This window comes from Microcebus murinus, chromosome 8 (assembly GCF_040939455.1).
Source record: "Microcebus murinus isolate Inina chromosome 8, M.murinus_Inina_mat1.0, whole genome shotgun sequence".
Classification (NCBI taxonomy): domain Eukaryota; kingdom Metazoa; phylum Chordata; class Mammalia; order Primates; family Cheirogaleidae; genus Microcebus; species Microcebus murinus.
Genome location: NC_134111.1, coordinates 48,033,523 through 48,054,855, shown reverse-complemented (window position 1 = coordinate 48,054,855; position 21,333 = coordinate 48,033,523). Strand labels below are relative to the sequence as shown.

Sequence of the window (21,333 nt, the reverse complement as noted above, 5' to 3'; positions counted from 1 at the left end):
TCAATGCTTCCAAATACCCCTCCTTCTCATTTAGTTTAAAAACCTTTTCAAGTTGCTTGGGTGAATATATTGGTTTTTTTGTTTTGGGGGGTTTTCTTGAGACAGAGTCTCACTCTGTTGCCTGGGTTAGAGTGCTGTGGCATCAGCCTAGCTCACAGCAACCTCAAACCCCTGGGCTCAAGCGATCCTTCTACCTCAGCCTCCCAAGTAGTTGGGACTACAGGCATGTGCCACCATGCCCAGCCTATCTATTTTTGGTAGAGATGGGGTCTTGCTCTTGCTCAGGCTGGTCTCGAACTCCTGAGCTCAAACGATCTGCCCGCCTCGGCCTCCCAGAGTGCTAGGATTATAGGCGTAAGCCACCACACCCAGCCTATATTTGGTTTTATTTTGGAGCAATTACCATGCTTCACAACATTTTGTTTTAAGGAAAGAATTTTTTGATTTGATGAAACAGGAGTCACCAAGCTGTAGCTATGTAAAGGAATGAACAAAGAACTCAGGTCTAGGCAAAACAAAGGAAATAATACAATTATGTAGGCCCAACAATATGACTGGAATGGTTGAAGTCCAGCAAAGAAGGTTTCTTCAGGTTCTAAAAGTCTTGGCAGTCCTGGGAGCTCTGGAAAGTCGGAGGGCAGCTCGCCATAAATTCCAAAGCAGTGAAAATGAGCCAAGATGAGAAAGAGGAGTCCCAGCAAACACCACTGGTGAGCGTCAGCTCCATGGATAGGCTGTGAGACTGTTCACTGTAGCCAGATCCACTGGAGAACTCTCCCTGGGGCTAGGACCGAGAAGGAGATGGCATCACAGGTAGGTAGTGACAATAGCTTTAACTCACTTTGCTTGCAGATTTTTTGATCTCATTCTTACTGTGACTTTTTTTTTTTGGATGCAAAAAGGATGAGCCCGTCTTCTCTCAAAATTATGAAACATATTTCGAGGTAGACTGGCACCATTGGTAACTTGATTTTTCAGTCATCAATACGTGGTACATTTGGAAGGAAGCAGTTACCTCTGAGCAGATGTTTCCAGAAAGGCGAATGAACATGAACAGAATTACTGATACCTTCAAGTGGACATGGTTTCAAGGAGCAGATATTAAATATTTTCTTCATAATATAGTAAGTGTGTGTGTGTGCTCACGTGTGCACTACATCATCTCTCTGGCTCTTTTTACACCACATTATTCTGCAAAAAGTGTTGAATTTTGCCACTCCAGCCTTCTTCCTGTAAATATTTAACAAATCTTTGCGAGTGGTACTGGCTGCTGAAATCTGGGGAAACATCTGCTCAGGAAACTGCTTCTTCGGATAGAGTGTGAGCCCAGAGTCAATCCAGTTTGAAATCATGAATATGAACAAGATGTGGATCTAATCTCACTGTAAATGTAGGCTAAAGAGATCCTTTTAATTTAGCTCTGTATCTTTATGGGACTTCAAAGACATCTCAAATGCAGGATTTCCAACCATCTCAGGTGTAAGTTGTACCACATATTCTGGGTCCTGTGACTTTTACAATCACTGGAATCAACTAAATAACACAACATTTTTCTTTTTTTGGAATGATTAGTTACTCTGTTATTACATTTTCCAACACAAAACTGTGTGTGCATCACTGTGCACAGTAGCCTTGAATAGGGTGTTTAGCCTCTATAGCTGCAGTCCCAACCCCCGGCCTCCACTGCTGGACTGTGGCCTGTTAGGGATGGGCCACATCGCCACCTGAGCACTGCATCCCTGGAAACTTCCCCAACCCCCTCTGTAGAAAAATTGTCTTTCATGAAACTTAGGAACTGGGGGGCCACCACAGAGCAGGAGGTGAGCAGCAGGTGAGCTAGCGAAGCTTCATCTGTATTTATAGCCGCTCAACTCCCCATTGCTTGCATCACCGCCTGAGCTCCACCCTAACCCTCCCTCATGTCTTCCATGAAACCGGTCCCTCGTGCCAAAAAGGTTGGAGACTGCTGCTCTGTAGCATCCCCTAGAATAGAAAGGGTTGTCTTGGAGTCTCTCCACTTTCATATATATATATTCTTTTTTGCAGTCCTCCTATTTCTTTTCCTATTTTTTTCTTCCCCTGTAGTTCTGCCTGGTGTTTTTCTGCTACCCCTTAGCTTATACCAGTGTCACATAAGACTTGATTGCCCTTCCTTTTCTTGTCCCCACCAAAGGTTATCAGAACAGAGCTCCAGGGGCTGGGCATGGTGGCTCATGCGTGTAGTCCCAGCACTTTGGGAGGCCAATGCAGGAGGATTACTGGAGGCCAGCATTTCAAGATCAGCCTGGGCAATAGAGCAAAACCCCATAACTACAGAACAGAGCTCCAGTCCTTCAGAGTCTTATTCTCAGCAAGATAACATAATGTGTCTAAGCTACTTATGAAAATATTCTACTTATCTGTTAATGTTTTGAAAAGGGACAATACTTAACATCTGGGAATTACTCTAAACACTGGGGACTACAAGCATGGGGCAGGCAGTGGTGGAGATCATATTGGATGGGGAAGTCTTTCAATTTCCCTTACATCACATCAAGCAGACGAGGAATATTGGGCAGGACTTGCATAGGTGGTGTTCATCCTGGCCTTTCTTTTGAAAGAAGGCTTGAGAAGGGACCCTGGGACCTCACCAGTGATCGTGGGACCTCTTCTTCTATCAAAAGAAGTATGATGTAAATGAGTCCAGGTTGGATTAGGTAAGGAATGGGACTGAAAAGGAGATGTGTTCTTGAAATCAGCCAATCTCATAGCCTGGGGCAGGCATTTGTGGTCAGCTGAGTCACACTGCCTTAGGATTTGCCAGTTCAGTTTTCTGTTTCAACAATAAAAAGTCTTGCAAAACTGTTGGCATGTGAGACAGAGGTATCCAGAAAGTCTTGGCATCTTTTCCAGCAGCATAACGAGTCTTAGGGAAGAGACTTGTTAGAGCATGGTCCATGCACTCTACCACCAGAGAGAGGTCCATGTTCAAAAAGGATGTAGTAGTGACTTTCAGTTTACTGAGACCTATAAAAAGAGATAAAAGCACTTTTACTCTTTGAAAAAAAAAAAAGAAAGAAAGAAAAGCAGAGTGGGAGGCTAGGGTGCAAAGCTAAGAGTGTATGTGAGGGAATTTATTTTGAATTTGCCATTATAATTGAGGACCATCATGATAGTTTTCTATCTATTTCTTTAGACCAGCTTGGGTGGTCAGCAGACTTTCTAGAGAGCTTGTTAACTCAGATTGCTGGCTTCCACCTCCAGAGTTTCTGACTCGGTAAGTGCGAGGTGGGGCCCTAAAATTTGCATTTCTAACCAGTTTCCAGATGCTGCTAATGCTGTTGGTCCAAACTTTAAGAAGTACTGCTTTAAAACAGTGAAAGATACTACACAAAGCCCCTGAGGATGCTGATTCTTGAAAGTTACAGGTTTTACTTCTAATTTGTTTTAGGGGATCACTGTGTTTGTAGAAAACGTGGATATGGATATGTGCTTATGCATGTGTGTGCATGTGTGGAAGTGAGGGTGCACTCATACACCATATGCCTCTACAGTTCTGTGAACAAAGACAGAATCATCCCCAAATGCCCTGACTCAGGAAGCTTGAAATATCTTGGTTCTCATGCAGATAAAGTGATTGAGTAATGAGCCAAGATACCTTTATTTTTTTTTTTTCTTTTTTTTCTTCATAATCGGTAAGTACAGGTATGCCAAGATACCTTTAGAGAGGCAGATATTTTTCAAAGGATTGGTAATGGTTTAGGACCTCAGGTCCTTCCATAAATGCTGTTGGGAAAACTGCATTTCCACATGCAGAAGAACAAATTTGGACTTTTATCTCATACCATATATAAAAATCAACTCAAAATGGATTAAAGACTTAAATGTAAGACTTCAAAGTATAAAACTATTAGCAGAAAACAGAGAGGAAAAACTTCTTGGTATCAGTCTGGGCAATGAGTTTTTTTGGATATGACCCCCAAAAGCACAGGCGATAAAAGTCAAAATAGACAAATGGATTACATCAAACTAAAAAGCTTCTGTACAGCAAAGGAAACAGTTAAAAGAGTGAAGAGACAACCTACAGAATGGGAGAAAATATTTGCAAGCTATTATCTGATGAAGGGTTAATATCTAAAATATACAAGATACCCAAACAACTCAATAGCAAGAAAACAAATACCTGATTAAAAAATGGAAAAAGATATGAATAGACATTTCTCAAAAAAAGACATACAAATGACCAACAAGTATATGAAAAATGATGCTGAGCATCATTAATCATCAGGGAAACACAAATTGAAACCATAATGAGATATCACCTTACACCTGCTAGAATGGCTATTATCAAAAACACAAAAGATAACAAATGCTGACAAGGATGTAGAGTAAAGGAAACCCTTGCACACTGTGAGAATGTAAATTAGTACAGCTGTTGTGGAAAATAGTGTGGAGGTTCTCCCCAAAATTCAAAGTAGAACTAACATATGATTCTCATATATTCTTAAAAAGATACTGACTGGAGTTTTATCTTCATAAGGGAAAATCTGATTTTCGTTCTTTCTTTCAACTTCAGGCCCCACTAGCTACAAGTTGTTCAAAGAACCTAGTAAGTCTTCATGACTATTTTAGACTTCAGTCTGAGAACTGGAGGAAAGGTGACCTTAAATTTGTGATCTTCTTTAGAACTGTGAATTTGGTGGATCTCCAACTGTTGATTAGGAAAACCCTAATAAGAAGAACCAGTATAAAATTTGGCTTAGTGCCTTTTGGTATTTCTGAGACAGAATACCTGAACCAGGGACCAAGTCAAAAATAATTTGAGATGGAAGTTGGTAATATGTTCACAGGCATTTAAAAAGTATTAATGTCAATATCAAACATAGAAAGTTCTTTTAAATGAGGAATTTTGTTTCTGAAGTATTAAGTCTAAACGGTTAAGTTCAGCCTTAGAGCTGAAATAGAACCTTCAGAGTGAATGAGAATTAGGGTATTTTATGGCAATGGTTCTAAACCTACAGTAACATGTTAGCATTAAGATATTAGTCAAAGCAGACATTTTAGTTAAGATATATATATATATATATATATATATATATATACACACAATATATATAATGTATATACGTGTGTGTGTGTAAGTGAGTATGTTTGGAGCATAGTGGTGAGTCAGTCATTTTAAAAACCTCCCCAGGTGGATCTGACTTAGCTGTTAGATCTACCTAGAAAACTCCTGACCTTGAACCTTGCCATAGTTGACTATCTTTTCAAGTCCATTGACAACAAGGCAGGATCATAGTTTGGAGGGACAGAGTGACACATAGTTAGGTGAGACCATGCTCAACTCACAATAGGAACTCAGTAAGTGTTTGAGGAACATCAAGTAAACTTTAATAGGGCCAGGAAGTTTGCAGTGGATGGAGAGCTCTGATACAGGAAGTTTGACCAAAGTCCTTAATGCTATGTTCACATTATAGTGTGTGGCCAAGATAAATGACAGTTAGGCTGCCTGGGTTCAAATTTAGCTCTTTAATTTGCTAGCTGTGCAATTTCAGGTAAGTTATTTCTCTATGCCTGTATTTCTTTAAAATGAAGATGATAATACTATCTACTTCATAGAGTTTAGTTGGGGATTTTAAATGAAAGAGTCCATTTTAAATGGAAAGCACTCGGAATGGTGATAAGTACCTAGCAAATGTTTACTATATGTTAGTCATCATTATGTAATGTTTGTTATTATTCTTCCATCACTGACTCAATCTCTTAATTTATGTTACCTCTCCTCTCCTCTCCCACTCCAAGGTTTCCTGCTCCAGAAAATTTCCACCCAAATAACTCCTCCCTGACCTTTAGGCCTTATTCAAACCTGATCTGTCCCAGTAAGGCTTCTTAACCAGCAATGCTTCTAGCACCACTTCTGGGCTGCTGGGTTACCTTGAAGTAAAGGATCAATTTTCTTGTGTGTTTCGCAGTCTCACCTGGTTATTTTTTGTTGTCGACTAGATTGTAAATTAGTCAAGCAACAGAGGCTGGATCATCTCTGTCTTTTTTCTTTTTCTTATTTTTTTAAGAGACAAGGTCCTCCTGCTCTGTTACCCAGGCTGCAGTACAGTGGCATGATTATAGCTCACTGCAGCTTCATACTCCTGGGCTCAAGTGATAGATCCTCCTGCCCCAGCCTTCCAAGTAGCTGGGACTATAGGCGTGTTCCACTATATCCAGCTAATTTTTTCTTATCTTTTTAGAGATGGAAATCTTGCTGTGTTGCCCAGGCTGGTCTTGAACTCCTAAACTTTAGCATTCCTCTCACTTTAGCCTCCCAAAGTGTTGAGATTACAGGTGTGAGCCACCACTCCTGGCTCCCTTTTTTAACCTCCATAGATTTTTGAACAATGCTGAGTGAGTAGCTGGTGCTTAACAAAAACAGGAGTTATGTGTGGAGATAAGGACTTTGGGCTCTAGAGTCAGCCTGCCTATGTTTGGGTCCTGGCGTGACCAGGAAGAGTCGCCTTGGGTAGCACATTTCAATTTCTGAGCCTCTGCTCACTACTCCAGCAGTTTTTGAGGAGTAAATGATAAAATTCATAAGACACTTAGCATAGAACTTGGCAGTTAGTAAATGCTTAGTAAATGTTTATAAACACTCAGAGAAGCAAGAGATGACCTGAAATTAATAGGGAGCCCAGATCCATACTTAAGATCCCTATTGGTATATTACTCTGGGAACCTTGATTTTTCAGTTTTGTTTGAATCTCCTTTCTGCTACCCAGGACAATGAATCCCAGAGCACATTGTATTGGCCCAGAAACTCACTCTTTTCAATGTAGTCTTCTCCATATTGCTGTTTAATGTCTGGAGACAGATGCTTCCAAATGGCGAGTTTCTTTTCAGTTGACTTTACTGGATCTGACAATTCTGTTTTGAACAACCCTGGTTCGATGCATGAGACGTGAACACCAAAAGCTTTCATGTCCCGTCTGTGAAAAGAACCCACTGAAGATGTTTAATCCAGATTTGTTTAGGTTTGCTATTTGGATGACTATTTTCTCATAAATCTTTTCATGGAATCACAGAATTGGGAGCATTGGAAAGAAGTATCTTGCTCTAACCTCTCATTTTGCAGATGAGGAAACTGAAATTCACGGTGGTGAAGTGAGGGCTGGGTTAATGGCAGGGCAGAGAAGGAATCTGGGTGGACCCAGTCCTAGGCCAGTGTTCTTCTCCTCACGCCATCCTCTCATCACTGACTTGATGAGCATTCAGGTTAAGGGCAGGTTTCTTCTCAGTACCTAAAGTTCCTTATGGCGAAATGGACTTATGACTGGCCTGTATGGACAAGTTGACCCCATTCTAGCAATGTGAGGAGATTGCAGCACAGATGAGGGTTATGCTCAAGGACAGAACATGACAATCCCAGATGTGACTAACCTGCTCCCTATGCTGCTGAGCAAGCTTTTTCATCATGTCACTGCAGAAAACCAAAAGTCTACTCATTTACTGGACATCAAGATGTTTTTGAGGAATCATGGCGCCCTTTCTTTAAAGCAAACTGATGAACAGATGCTCCTCGACTTCGGATGGGGTTACATCCTGATAAACCCATCAAAAGTTGAGCATATTGTAAGTCGAAAATGTACTTATTAATAATACATCTAACCTACTGAACATCATAGTGTTCAGAACATTGGCATTAGCCTTGAATGTGTTCAGAACGCTTCTATTAGCCTACAGTTGGGCCAAATCATCTGGCAACATAGCTCATCACAGAGTGATCTCATGGCTAACTGGGAGCTGTGGTTTGCTGCCGAGGCCCAGTAGCAAGAGAAAGCATCTTACCGCAAATTGCTAGCCCAGAAAAAGATCAAAATTCAAAATGACTCTACTGAATGTGTCTCACTTTCACACCATTGTAAAGTAAAAATATCCTGTAGGACCACTGTAAGTGAGGGACTATCCATACTGCAGATCAGTATGAATAATAATTGCCTAAATTTAATTTATATTTCTACCAGGAATATATAAGGAAGTAATTATTCATTTTATGGAAGTCTTCACCATAAGATTTTTTTAAAAGCTCTCTTAGTGAACTTAAAATATGATTTAATTTATCTTAGATTCTGGTTTCCAGCAACATAACTATTGCGTAGTTTGAAATACATTTTACTAAAAAGGCAAATTAGGTTGGCCTAGAAAGATTTCAAAAGGTATGCCACTTGCATTAAAATAAAAAAGATTATTTTACAACTTAATCATATTTTATTCACCTGTTGTCTGATCTCCTTTGGATCTTGGAAGTAGCAGTGTCAAGAGGGTATTTTGGATGACTTATCTCCTCACCCACTCATGAAAATAATACACGATCTAGGGACCAGTGGCTTTAACCCCATCTAAGCTTACTAGGTAAGTAAAACCAGTGTGAAATCAATATGTTTGCTGGGCAAATACAGCTTTAAAGAACCCCAACCCTCTCTAAAACCAACTGCTGCCCCTAAACCTTCCTATATATAGAAATTCTGGAGCTGCCACTGGCTCTTGGTCTACATGCATAATACCTTTCCAATACTAGTTCCGTGATTCATAATGAAATAAACACTCTCGATTGATCAGGCATGATATAGCTGCATTGTACATCTCACAAAGCCTTCAGTTGAAATCTCTTTTAAAAGTGAGCAAATGTCTAAATCTGTATACTAAAATTTTATTATGATACTACTGCTTGTAGAGTGGAACCAAAGGTCAGCCAAGGAGACTAACAGAGGTTCTCTGACCTTGTGTCTCAAAGCGTGATCTCTGGATCAGGGGCAGCACCTGGGAGCTTGTTAGAAATACAGTCTGAGGCTCCACCCCAGCCAGACCCACTCAATCAAAATCTGCATGTTGGCAAGATCCTCAGGTGATTCAAATGCACGTGCATGGTTTGAAAGCATTGTTCCCATATCATTGTGTTTATTTCCTAGGAAATAAATCAAACTTGGCAACCTGTTCAATCAAACTTGGCAACCTGTTCAAATGGCAAAACAGAGTTGTTCTATCTTTATCATTTCATCTTCAATAAAAGTTTTAAAAAGGCAAAAATGTAAAAAATCAAAAAGTAAGGTAAACCTAGATCCAAGGCATAGATCATAAACTTTAACACATGCCTTCAACAAATACTAGTTGAAAAAGCAAATGGATGAAAGACTGTATCTAACGCTTTCTTCTCTCTTGCCTAACGCAGCACCACTCAGCCGAATGTCTCCATTTGCATCTCTGGTCCCTTTCTCCACCCTTCTGCCTGCACCATATGCTGGGAGGCTGACCCACACTGACTGTACTCTGGCTGTCTGCCAAGTACAGAAGGTACAGTTGCTGGGAAGTGCCGGTGGGAGATCAGGAAGAGAGGGGAGGAAGTGGGGCTAGTTCTCCTCCTGTGGTGTCAACGCTGTTTATTTTACCCCTAAACTGAACAGCCTCTGTGTCTCCAGGATCTGGAAACTGCCCTGTCTCCTCCTCCCTTCAGTCCTGTGGATAGAAAGGCCTCTGCTGTCATTAGCACCTCGATTCTACATTATCCTTTGGGATTTCTTTCCTTAGACACCTCCCACATGTTTGTAAAGAGCCCTTTAAGCAAACTCTGTTTCCTTTACCCAATGTTAACATGCCATCATTTCCTACCATAACCTTGACTGATGGAACCCCTTGCAACATAAAGATTTTGAACTGATAGTGATAAGTTCTGGTTCTAAGTAAGAAGGGTTAATCACACTCCACTCCCCAGCCCTGTGTCTCTCATTGAATGCAGCTGTAAAACCTGGACAGATTGCCTGGAGCAGCTATTGAATAACTGATACTGCTGTGTCTGCAGCCGACAGTAACACCAATGGAGAGACCTACCCTGATTTAGCCTCTTTATATGATTCCCTAACTATTTGCCACACTGAGCAGTTGAATATAAATTCACTACCACTATATCAGCAACATTCATTAATGCAAAAAATAAAAAAGAGTTAGATAGACTTGGGTTCAAATCTGAGCTCTATCACTTATAAGCTGGGTGACCTTCAGCAAGTTACTTAATCTCTCTTAGTTTCAGTGGTATCATCTATAAATTGGGAATGAAGTGCTAACTAGTGTCCAGTACATAAAGCATTCAATAAACATTGGCAGCTATTATTTTCTAACAAGTCAATTAATTTGCTTTACCTTAAGCAGTCATTGAAGCCTTCCACTGCGTATTTGGATGGGATATATCCCCCACCAACGAATGCAAGCCGACCCCCGATGCTGGACACATTGATAACCCTCCCTCGAGCTTTTTTGACCAAGGGAAGCATATTTAATGTCACATTGATGAGGCCAAACAGGTTCACTTCAATAGGTTCTCTGTAGTCCTCCACTGTCAGCCAGTCTGTGGGGGCCAGCACCCCGAGAACACCAGCATTATTGATCAGGCCCCAGAGACCTAGGACAGAGAGGAAGGAATGGAGGCATGGTAAAAGGTGGTGCTTATTTGGCACCTTTGATGAACATACAGCCCCTGCTCAACAAAATGGTGCCTTTTCCTCCTTGTATTCATATTCCTACTTTGAAATTCTTTGCAGTTTTGGGAAGTATAGCAGAGAAAGTGGAAGGCTACATTTAAATAATTGAAGGTCTCACTGTTATTCTATTGCTGGTTCTAAATGTCAAATATTGATACTGTCTGAGTGAATCTTTCTACTTTTTAATTCCAGATGTAGAGTAAATTGTTCTATTTTTCCTACCTTACTTGACAGGAAGACTAGAGAATACTTATGAAATTTTTTTTTTTTTTTTTTGAGACAGAGTCTCACTTTGTTGCCCAGGCTAGAGTGAGTGCCGTGGCGTCAGCCTGGCTCACAGCAACCTCAATTGCCTGGGCTCAAGCAATCCTGCTGCCTCAGCCTCCGGAGTAGCTGGGACTACAGGCATATGCCACCATGCCCGGCTAATTTTTTCTATATATATGTTAGTTGGCCAATTAATTTCTTTCTATTTTTAGTAGAGACAGGGTCTCGCTCTTGCTCAGGCTGGTTTTGAACTCCTGACCTCGAGCAATCGCCCGCCTCGGCCTCCCAGAGTGCTAGGATTACAGGCGTGAGCCACCACGCCCGGCCTTGAAATGTTCTATGTGGGCAAAGAGTAATATCAATCTACTTCACGTTTATTTTTGGTAAAAGAAAATTCATTCACTTGGCTTGTTTTATGATGGGAAGCATTTAATATCATTAAATGTGTTTGGAATTCAAGCATTAAAAATTATCTGGTGTCTTATCAAATCACTGCTTTTGAGCTTCAGAGTCTCAAATATATGTTGAAGATGTATTAAAGAAAAATCACATACATTTTTTTTTCTTTTGAGGACCCCAATATCTTGATCTATGAGGAATATTTCAAACTTCATTCAAAGCCAATAAAAATCTTCTAGTTCACAAGCAATCTGAACTAGCATTTGGATTTCAGCAGAATCTGTCGCAGAATGAGCGCCCAATGGCTCACGACTCTACCGTGACTCTCTAAGACACTTATTTATATTCAAATTCTCAGGCAGTATTCTACTTTGCCCATTGAAAATGTGTGAGCTCTAGAACAATTTTGTAGTTGGAAGTGGGTCCGAGGTAACCAGATGGCAATTTGTTCATTGCTTCCATATTCTCCTGTAAATTTTAGTCCCAAGATTTTTTTCTGTGTCTGCGACTAGGATAGCACTTCCTGAGAAAAGACTGGAGAAAGTCAATATTTTCATCTCAGCTTGAAATTCACCCACTGGGACTTAAGACTGACTATAGCTTGGGCTGTGTTTCTCATGCACACAAACAGCCTGCACTTGGAACTACCCAGAAGCTATCCTAAGATTAGACAAGCACACAGCTGGTATTTAGGAGACATTTTCTCGAAAGGTCATTTATGTAGCTTCAGTTATGTCTCTATCTGCTCGCCTCATCCTTCCCAATCCCATATCTCTCACCTTTTTCCCCAACGTGGTTCTTCACCCACTGGGCAGTCCTCTTGACATGATCTGCATCAGTTACATCCAGCAGCACGGTGTGAAGTCTCTCTGACGTTTCTGCCTTCAAAGCCCTTGATCCTGATTCGGTCAGACAGGCAGCAATTACACGAAATCCTTTTTTATCAAAAGTTTTAGCTGCCAACTTTCCAAAACCCGAGTCGCACCCGGTGATAAAGATGTACTTATCGGTGATGTCTGTAATCTTTAGTTGTCCTTTGTAATTCCACAGAAAGCCACAGAGGATTAGGAGGACTAACACCCAAAGGAGCATTCTTCTTTTTTTCCCTGTATGTGACAGGGACACTCCTTTCCTGTGCAATAAAAGAAGATGGTGTCCTGAGCGTTCAAAATTAGAAAGAAAACTCAAATTAGAACACTCGAGGCGTTATAACCCAGGATTGATGAGTTCAAAATATTTTAATGCATTTGAGTGGATAAATAGAAAGTTAAAGAAACAATAACCCTTATTTAGTTGTTTGTTTGGAAGATGGCTATGGAAATGATTAACTGCTCCTCTTAAGAAATGCAAAAACTAACCAAGTAGTATTTGGAGAAATTAAATGTAAGACAGAGGAGAGTCACCGCAGAGCAGACAGGGTGACAGGGTCGTGGGGTTGACGTGAGCAGCTGAAGTTGTGTGCAGTGATGACATTACTTTTATGAGTAAATGCATCCATCTGAAAGGTAGACTCACATGGCAAAAATCTTACCTCTTGCTACTTCATGAAATTCAAGAGCAGAATAGGTTCAAAATCTATTAGAAAGAATAGTTCAACTGTAATTGATCTGTCAGACTCCCAATTATCTTCAGTCAAGAAAAGGAGAGCATTTTGATGTTGCCACTAAGAAAATATTCCCAACTTAGTTTCCATTTTCTTATTTTAAAGAAAGTGAGAATGAGAATGCAAATGTGGTAAAATATTAACACTTAATCTGGATTGTACTGTTCTTTTAGCCTTTTATTTCCAGGTGTTTTTTTTTTCAGCATATTATGGGGGCACAAATGTTAAGGTTATGTATATTGCCCTTGCCCCGCTCTCCCCTCAAGTCAGAGCTTCAAGCGTGTCCATCCCCCAGTTGGTGCGCATCTGTGCACTGCACTCATTATGTATGTATATACCCAACCCCATTAACTTTTCAATACATTTGAAATTATGTCAGAATGAAAACTTAAAAAATTGGCAAGGGAAAATGAAGAATAAATAATTTTTTTTGAGAAAATGCTTTATTGGATTGCTTTAGGTTCCATGTACAAAATAGGTAAGAACTCCAGGATTTTGGAGTCTGGTAACGTTGGATACCAAGTCACCTGTCTTCTACTCTTTGGTAAGCTCACCTCCACAACCGCTAGAGAAAAACAAAAGCTTAAACCAAAGCAGCTGGATTCCCTCTTCCATCCCATCCTTTCTGTATCTCCCTCAATCTCCTCCTTCCCTAACCAAATCCATTTCTTTCTTGTGACAAGCAAACAGAGAGGAGCTTTTTAATTGTTAAGAATGGGCTCCATTTGGGGAGGGGAAGAGGATGAAAAAAAAAAGAAAAAAAAGGGATAGGCTCAGTTGAAATGTGTTGTCCTCATTAGGCACAGCTCTGGCTGAGGGTCATTCAGGCCTGTAGGCTGAATCCTAGGGACTGCAAAACCCTGCAGGATTTTGCAAAGCCTGTCCTTACCCCAAATATTATTGTCCAAAAATGTTGGTTCTGGGCCGGGCATGGTGGCTCACGCCTGTAATCCTAGCACTTTGGGAGGCCGAGGCGGGCGGATTGCTCAAGGTCAGGAGTTCGAAACCAGCCTGAGTGAGACCCCGTCTCTACCAAAAATAGAAATAAATTAATTGACCAACTAAAATATATATATACAAAAAATTAGCCGGGCATGGTGGCGTATGCCTGTAGTCCCAGCTACTCGGGAGGCTGAGGCAGCAGGATTGCTTGAGCCCAGGCAATTGAGGTTGCTGTGAGCTAGGCTGACGCCACGGCACTCACTCTAGCCTGGGCAACAAAGTGAGACTCTGTCTCAAAAAAAAAAAAAAAAAAAAATGTTGGTTCTTCTTCAATTCCTAAGGTTTCACATTCCTCTAAATCACTGGACTAAGTAACAAAGCAACACATGTTTTTGACCTCTAGTGGCATTTTAACCAAGATACCACCTCTGAGCAGCAGCTTCTGGCCAGAGCCATTGAAAACATGACCTGTACACAGAGGCCGACTGATGGCCAATCGTTTCCTTGACACTGAGGGTAAATGAGTAACAGCCACTAACAGGGCTGCTTCAACCACACTCTACCGGCTGCGGTCACCTTCACGTGGCTCCCTGGTCCCAACAGTTCGGAGAATCAGGGCACTGACCTTAGCTGCTTGAGTTGTTTGCCTACCTGCTGTGTCTTCCAATTGATCTCACAACAAACTGCTTGACTCGAGGCAGTAGGGCAGTGGTTAGGAGCCCAGACCTCAGAAATAGTCAGATAGAGCTCCCATCCCATTTTTACTACCATCAGAGGGTCCTTGGTTAAATTACTTATCTTTTCTGAGCCTCCATTTTCCTACCTGTAACATAAAGAATAACATCTACATTGGACGGTACCTGGTAACATGAAGTGACTCCATGCCAGCTACATGCGAAGGACCTTGTTACCTTTATGGCAGGATCAATCACTTTCACTTTGTGAGGGGTCTGCTCTATGTATTGCTCTTATCTAGGCATGGGTTTCTCAACCTTAGTATTTGTAAAAAATTTTTCAGAATATTATGGGGATACAAACATTTTGGTTACATGAATTGCTTTTGTATAGTTTGAGTCAAAGTTCTAAGTGTGTCCATCACCCAGATAGTGTGCATGGTACCTGTTAGGTGTGAATCTACCCGTCCCCTTCTCACCCGTCCCATCAACTGTATTACTTTTGATATTTTGGGCCAGATAATCATTTGTTGTGGGGTCAGTTCTGTGCACTGTAGCATGTTTTAGCAGCATCCTTGGCCTCTACATGCCAGCCGTACCCCTCCCCAAGTTGTGACAACGAAATAAGTCTCCAGACATTGCCAAATATCCCCTGAAGGACAAAATCACTTCACTTGAGAACCACTGGTCTACAGCTTCCTTGTCTTGGTGAATCCAGAACTTCATAGCTTCCATAGCTTCTTCTCTGGAAATTTAGTCATTGGTTCCTTGGTAGAATCACATTGCTGAGAATTTATTTTTTTATGGCCTTAAGAAAAAAGATTTGTTCCTTAGAAAAATTATTTATATCCTGCTGCTGCAAGCATTAATTCCTATAATTTTTTTTTTTTTGAAACAGATTCTCGTTTTGTTGCCCAGGCTTGAGTGAGTGCCGTGGCGTCAGCCTAGCTCACAGCAACCTCAAACTCCTGGGCTGAAGCAATCCTGCTGCCTCAGTCTCCCAAGTAGCTGGGACTACAGGCATGCACCACCATGCCCGGCTAATTTTTTCTATATATATTAGTTGGCCAATTAATTTCTTTTTATTTATAGTAGAGACGGGGTCTTGATCTTCCTCAGGCTGTTTTCGAACTCCTGACCTCAAGCAATCAACCTGCCTCGGCCGCCCAGACTGCTAGGATTACAGGCGTGAGCCACTGCGCCTGGCCCCTATAATTTTTTTAAAAGGTGTTTTTGTCATCAGGAGGATAAGAGGCAGTGAACAAAGCCAAATTCATGTATGACACTATTGTGAATTTAGAAATGACCAAATTAGCACTCACAGCATTTATGAGGCCTGGATTCTGGCTGAGCCTTTTGAGTTTGGGCCACTACAAACTCTTCTGGGGGTGTCCTTCAGGTGGGTGGCCAACTGGCTCTTAGAAAATCCAGGATCCTTTGGATTCCTGGTTGACCAAGTCAGTTAGGGAATGGTGGTAACTGCTATGATTTGTTGAGTGCTTACCTAGTATCTATAAATATTTATCTTATTTAAACCTTACTGTAAAAGTATCTTCATTTTATAGATGATGAAAAAATTCAGAAACACAGTGTAATTGGCTGAAGATATAATTGTAGTGGTGATTCTGGGACTGATACCCAGCCCACTGTGGTTCCATCACTGCCATCTGCATTCCCACTCGACTCTGGGAGCCTGGGCCGTGCATACGCTTCTCTGCACCCCCAGGGCTTCCCTCACATGATACTGGCATTGAGCTGATGTTCACTAATTGTAGTGGCAGGAAAGAAGGAAGAGAGGAAGAGAATAAGGAAGTCTCCACTCTAGCTCCAGGCTTCTGTTCATAATTGCTTAGTCTTTGACACCTCTGACTCATTGGGGCAAAATTATAATAGTAATTATAATAATGTAATACTCATGCTTCCAATTTTGGTAACTTATAAAAAGTTTTAAGAAGTGTTCCTGTTAACACTTATCTCATTGGCTGGGTGTGGTGGCTTATGGATGGAATCCTAGCACTCTGGGAGGCCGAGGCAGGAGGACCACTGGAGGTCAGGAGTTCAAAATCAGCCTGAGCAAGAACAACACTCTGTCTCTACTAAAAATAGAAAAAGTTAGCCCTAGTAGCATGAGCCTGTAGCCTCAGCTACTCGGGAGACTGAGGCAGGATGATGGTGTGAGCACAGGAATTTGACGTTGCTGTGAGCTAGGCTGATGCCACTGCACTCTAGCCCAGTCAACAGAGCAAGACTCTTGTCTCAAAAATAATAATAATAATATTTACTTAATTGTCAAAATATTTTTGGTGCAGGGTGGGTATCATAACCAAGATCATTTGCCAGATAGCTAGAACTAAAACTTTGATCTCCCAAACTGTGTAAAAAGAGAAGGAAAAACTGCAAAGAGATGAATACATCATCAGTGGATAGCAGGAATAAAAAACACTTTATAAAAAAATGTTCTACTATGCCACAAAGATTTTTAAAAAATCAAAAGAGGAGAACTAATTTTCTCTTTCTTCTGCCAGAATGCTTGATAGTAACTGCATCTGTGGGAAAATATTGCAACTTGGTGGCTATCCTTGCTCACTTCTGCTTTTTTTTTTAGAAAATTTACCCCAAATACTTATTTATTTATTTATTTATTTTCAGTATATACTTCTGCTTCCTTTAACTTTATCTTTCCGGGTTTCTTTTTTCTTTTTTTTTTTTTTTTTTTTTTTGATTTTTCTCTTTTACGTAGGCAACATGAGAATATTTTTTTATTTTTTTATTTTTATTTTTTTATTTTCTTTCCGGGTTTCTTTTCCTAATAAAAATTTATTAAGTAAGAGTCTTTGATTTCACTTCTCTTATTCACCTTCCTCTGCTCTTTAAAAATACATGATGGCAGTTAAAAAGAAAAAGAACAGAAAATATCTCAATGTTATTGTAAGGTATGCTTTTTATAAGAGATGTAGAGTGCTTTCTAGAGAGTTCCTCCTAGCCCACTAGATTTTATTTCCTCATACGTTCATGCAGGGTTTCCCTTATAGAAAACAATACTAAAGCTAGTCAACCACACTGATAGGAGTTTGTAGAATCTTTATTTACTTCCAATCTGTTGCAATGGTGGTCTAAGTTGAACCAACAATTATGTTGTTTACCAAAATACATAAAATAGGGAGCATTGTGCAACAACTTGATAAAATATTCTCTTTTTGGAGTTCTCTCGCACAAACTTTCTTGATGCTGAGAGCAGCTGAACGTGTATGCCCTTTGTTCATTTAAATATTGTAAATCTGGTTAACTTACACAAAATTCTTTTTCATTTTTACCTCTTCCTTGAGATAAAAAAAATCTCTGTTTCTTTTTAACCTAATGTGGCCTTTCAGAGATTAGTGCTGCACTTTAAGGAAAATAAGCATTGGAATCTAATGATATAAACTAACTCATAGGACTGAAGAATTATGTTTCTGAAGAAAAAAGGTTCAAGCTGGCACTCAGAAATCTGATTTTTTTTAAAAAATGGAGCCAGAGAACCCTACATGAAATGTGCTTGCATTAAAGCAACAAATGTTCTTTTGAGAGTCTGATTAAATAATAACTATAATGATTATGATGCCGATGACGATATTATTGAGATGGTATTCGTCATGGGAGGGTGCATTGTCTCTGTCACCAGCCTGAAGAAGCTCCTCCACTGGTCGGTTAGCCACATTTCTCTTCAATCCTGCTTCCCAGAAGGAGGGAGGCAGCCCTTGGTAGCCAGTCTGGGATTTGCGTACTAGGACAGGGAGGCAGGGAGAAGCCATGTGTGCTTCCTCTGCGCATTCATTCAGCCACCCTTCCCTGCCCGGCAGCTCTCCTGCCCAGAGCAGGTAGACAGACCACCTTGTGCAGGGAAGACCTGCCGGATGTATATTTTGCATTTTCAGTTTTAAGGGTAAAAGCATCTCTGATTTTTATTTTGTCTTCCCTCAAAACTTTAAACCATAATTCACCATACCATTCATAATTATGTTTCCTGACAGTACTTGCAGGGTAAGAATTATTGGTAAAGCCATAGTTACTTTATATATGGTCACTGAATAAAAACTGCTAGCCAGAAAAGATTCTATGTTGTATAGGATTGTAGCTTGTAGTCACAAGGCTTTAAGGAAAGCTTAGAACAGAGAGAGAATGTATGCATAGATGTCAAAAGTATGTTCAAAACTTTAGTATATTTCTTTCAGCCATAGTTGTCTGTGAGCAGGAGAAAAGGTTTGAGCTTTTAAACACTGTCCCTTAAGAAAGTAACATTTGTTATAAGGGCTTTAGAACCTATTTCTATTTCCCCCATTTGAAATGTATGAAGTAGTGATTTTTTTCCCTTTCCATTGAGATTTGTTCTAAAATTTGAGCACCCCTTTTAAATCTTAAAAAATGCAGCCGGGCGTGGTGGCTCACGCCTTTAATCCTAACTCCGGGAGGCCTAGGTGGGAGGATCACTTGAGCTCAGGAGCATGAGACCAGCCTGAGCAAGATCAAGATCCGTCTCTACTAAAAATAGAAAGAAATTAACTAGGCAACTAAAAATAGAAAAAAATTAGTGGAGTTTGGTGGTGCACGCCTGTAGTCCCAGCTACTAAGGAGACTGAGGCAGGAGGATTGCTTGAGCCCAGAAGTTTGAGGTTGCTGTGAGCTAGGCTGATGCCAGGGCACTCTAGCCTGGGCAACAGACAGAGCAAGACTCTGTCTTAAAAAAAAAAAAAAATTAAAAAACGCAATGCAAAGATAACATTTAACTTTCATTTTAAGCAGTATCTAGCTAAGGATATTTTTAGAGCACCTAATGTATGCCAAGAGATACTAAGATAAACAAAACATAATCCCCCCCTCGGGCTAATAACGTAGCAGGACATTTCAGAGCCATTTGTACATTTTTAATTTAAAAACGTACTTTCTTTAAAGTTTGCCCCCACCTTTGAAAAATCAGGTCATCAAGGGAGAGAACCATACCACCATTTGAAATACCAAACCAGTGGACCATAGAATGGGGAGTAAATATCTGAAGCGTGTTTTTGCTGTCACCCCAGGATCCAGGGATCAAACATACAGGGAGGAGTTTCCCTGCTTCCTTATGACCTACAGAGCTTTTTCCTCCCCAGCTGAGTGTGTGCAAGTTCACATGAACTGACATCTGATGGCACTGGTAAAGCAGGTAGACAAACAGATCAGACCTGCGGCTGGTTGCAAATCTGTTGCTCCAGTAAGAAACTCATCTAGGATTCCTGTGCTTTTTGGAGCACTTCCTTCTCCAGTTTCCAGTTAATCATAACATTCACAGATAGTGTCAAATAGACCCTGAGAGAATAACAAGATGTAAGTTTAATTGCGACTCTAGGGAGCTAAGGGACATTCAAAGGGAGACCTGGAGGAATTTAAGGTAAGATCCCATGTCACACTGAGATTTCTATGGCGAGATGGACAGGAAGGCTCCCATCACTATTTTCTAATATATTACATTAAAAAAAAAAATCACCAATTGACCACAGCTTGAAAGACAGCTTGATTCCTTCTGTAAGAGTGAGGAAAATCAAAGAAATTTTAGATTGACCTGATACATGAAAGAATAAAAGACAAAGCTCAGTCATCAGTTACCTTATGAAAGACGAGCAGGACCCAGAAGCTGCTGGTGGGCTTGCACAGCCAATGGCGACCTTCCCGCTGTGCACAGAGGAAGGAAGTGTTGTGCCACCCTGGCCACGCCGAGCCTCTCGCAGGCAGGTGCTTGGGCTTCCGCGGAGCTCTGAGCACTACATGTGTGAGGAGTCCTCAGCTGCTCTACTTGCCCTGTGAGTCACACCCTCCGTAAAACGCAGTGATGACTAAGTCTGTCTTCAGTGGGTGAAAGCAAAGCCAAGAGGCTGGAGGAATCAGCAGCATCGTTAGTAAATTAAGTTTAGCAACTTTTAGAAAGAACTTAAAAAATAGTTGTTGACATTTTTTTTTTTTTGAGACAGAATCTCACTTTGTTGCCCAGGCTAGAGTGTCGTGGTGTCAACCTAGCTCACAGCAATCTCAGACTCCTGGGCTCAAGCAATTCTACTGCCTCATCCTCCCGAGTAGCTGGGACTACAGGCATGTGCCACCATGCCTGGCTAATTTTTTCTATATACTTTTAGTTGGCCAATTAATTTCTTTCTATTTTTAGTAGAGACGGGGTCTCGCTCTTGCTCAGGTTGCTTTCGAACTCCTGACCTTGAGCGATCCTCCCACCTTGGCCTCCCTGAGTGCTAGGATTACAGGTGTGAGCCACCGTGCCCGGCCCAGTGACATTCATTTTACTGTGAGTACGATCTCTTGACCAAGTTCAGCAGCTGAAATAATGTAACATGGAAGCATTTTGTAAACTGCCTGCTGCATTGTTTTAATAATTTAATTTTCAGATGATGATTATTGTTCATGATCTCTGCTTTTTTTTCTTCCTGTTGACCTGCCTTTATTTATTTAGTACTCCTTCCCTTCTAAGGGAATAAGTAGGAGAAATCAGTCTCTGAGATTCATTTTACCATTTATTTAAGATTGTTGAGGAAGGAGATCAAAACAGTTTAATGAAATGAGGTTTTGGAATTATTTATAGGTCTTAATTTGTGTTTTAAGGTGTGACAAGGAGAGCTTACTGAAGTGGCCTGTGGAACTGAGATCGCTGAGAATAGGAAAGGGTGCCTCCTCCCCTCCCAGAGTTGGTCTCTTTCAGCGTTTGTCACAGCTGACCTTGCCTATCCTGGGACTGCAATGGGAAGTACTGAGGCTGCAGGTGAGGGGGGAAGGGACGGTGCCAAAGTCCCCTCTCCAGTCTGCCATGACCCCGTTTAGTCACACAGGAAGATACAAACTCCATGCCACTGATTTTTTTATTGTCATTTTCTTGTATACCAGTTTATTGCCATACTCCTTGAATTTCCCAGACATTGAGTTCCTTCTTTCA

General features: G+C 40.8%; 1 protein-coding gene across 3 annotated transcripts; it reads right to left on the bottom strand.

Moving 5' to 3' along the window:
• Nucleotides 1–369: 369 nt before the first annotated feature.
• Nucleotides 370–20,252, bottom strand: DHRS9 (dehydrogenase/reductase 9). Of its 3 annotated transcripts, XM_076005634.1 has the most exons (6): nt 20,004–20,252; nt 15,059–15,192; nt 11,945–12,297; nt 10,162–10,420; nt 6,793–6,956; nt 370–3,006 (listed from the first exon to the last, which is right to left on the bottom strand). In XM_076005634.1, exons 3-6 carry the CDS (start codon nt 12,255–12,257, stop codon nt 2,780–2,782), a joined length of 963 nt encoding a protein of 320 aa, XP_075861749.1. In that variant the 5' UTR covers nt 12,258–12,297; nt 15,059–15,192; nt 20,004–20,252; the 3' UTR covers nt 370–2,779. The 3 variants fall into 3 exon arrangements, with proteins under 3 accessions (XP_075861749.1, XP_012637335.1, XP_012637336.1); XM_012781881.2 differs by lacking the exon at nt 15,059–15,192 and having other exon boundaries at nt 11,945–12,322; XM_012781882.3 differs by lacking the exon at nt 15,059–15,192.
• Between the last annotated feature and the right edge of the window lie 1,081 nt (nt 20,253–21,333).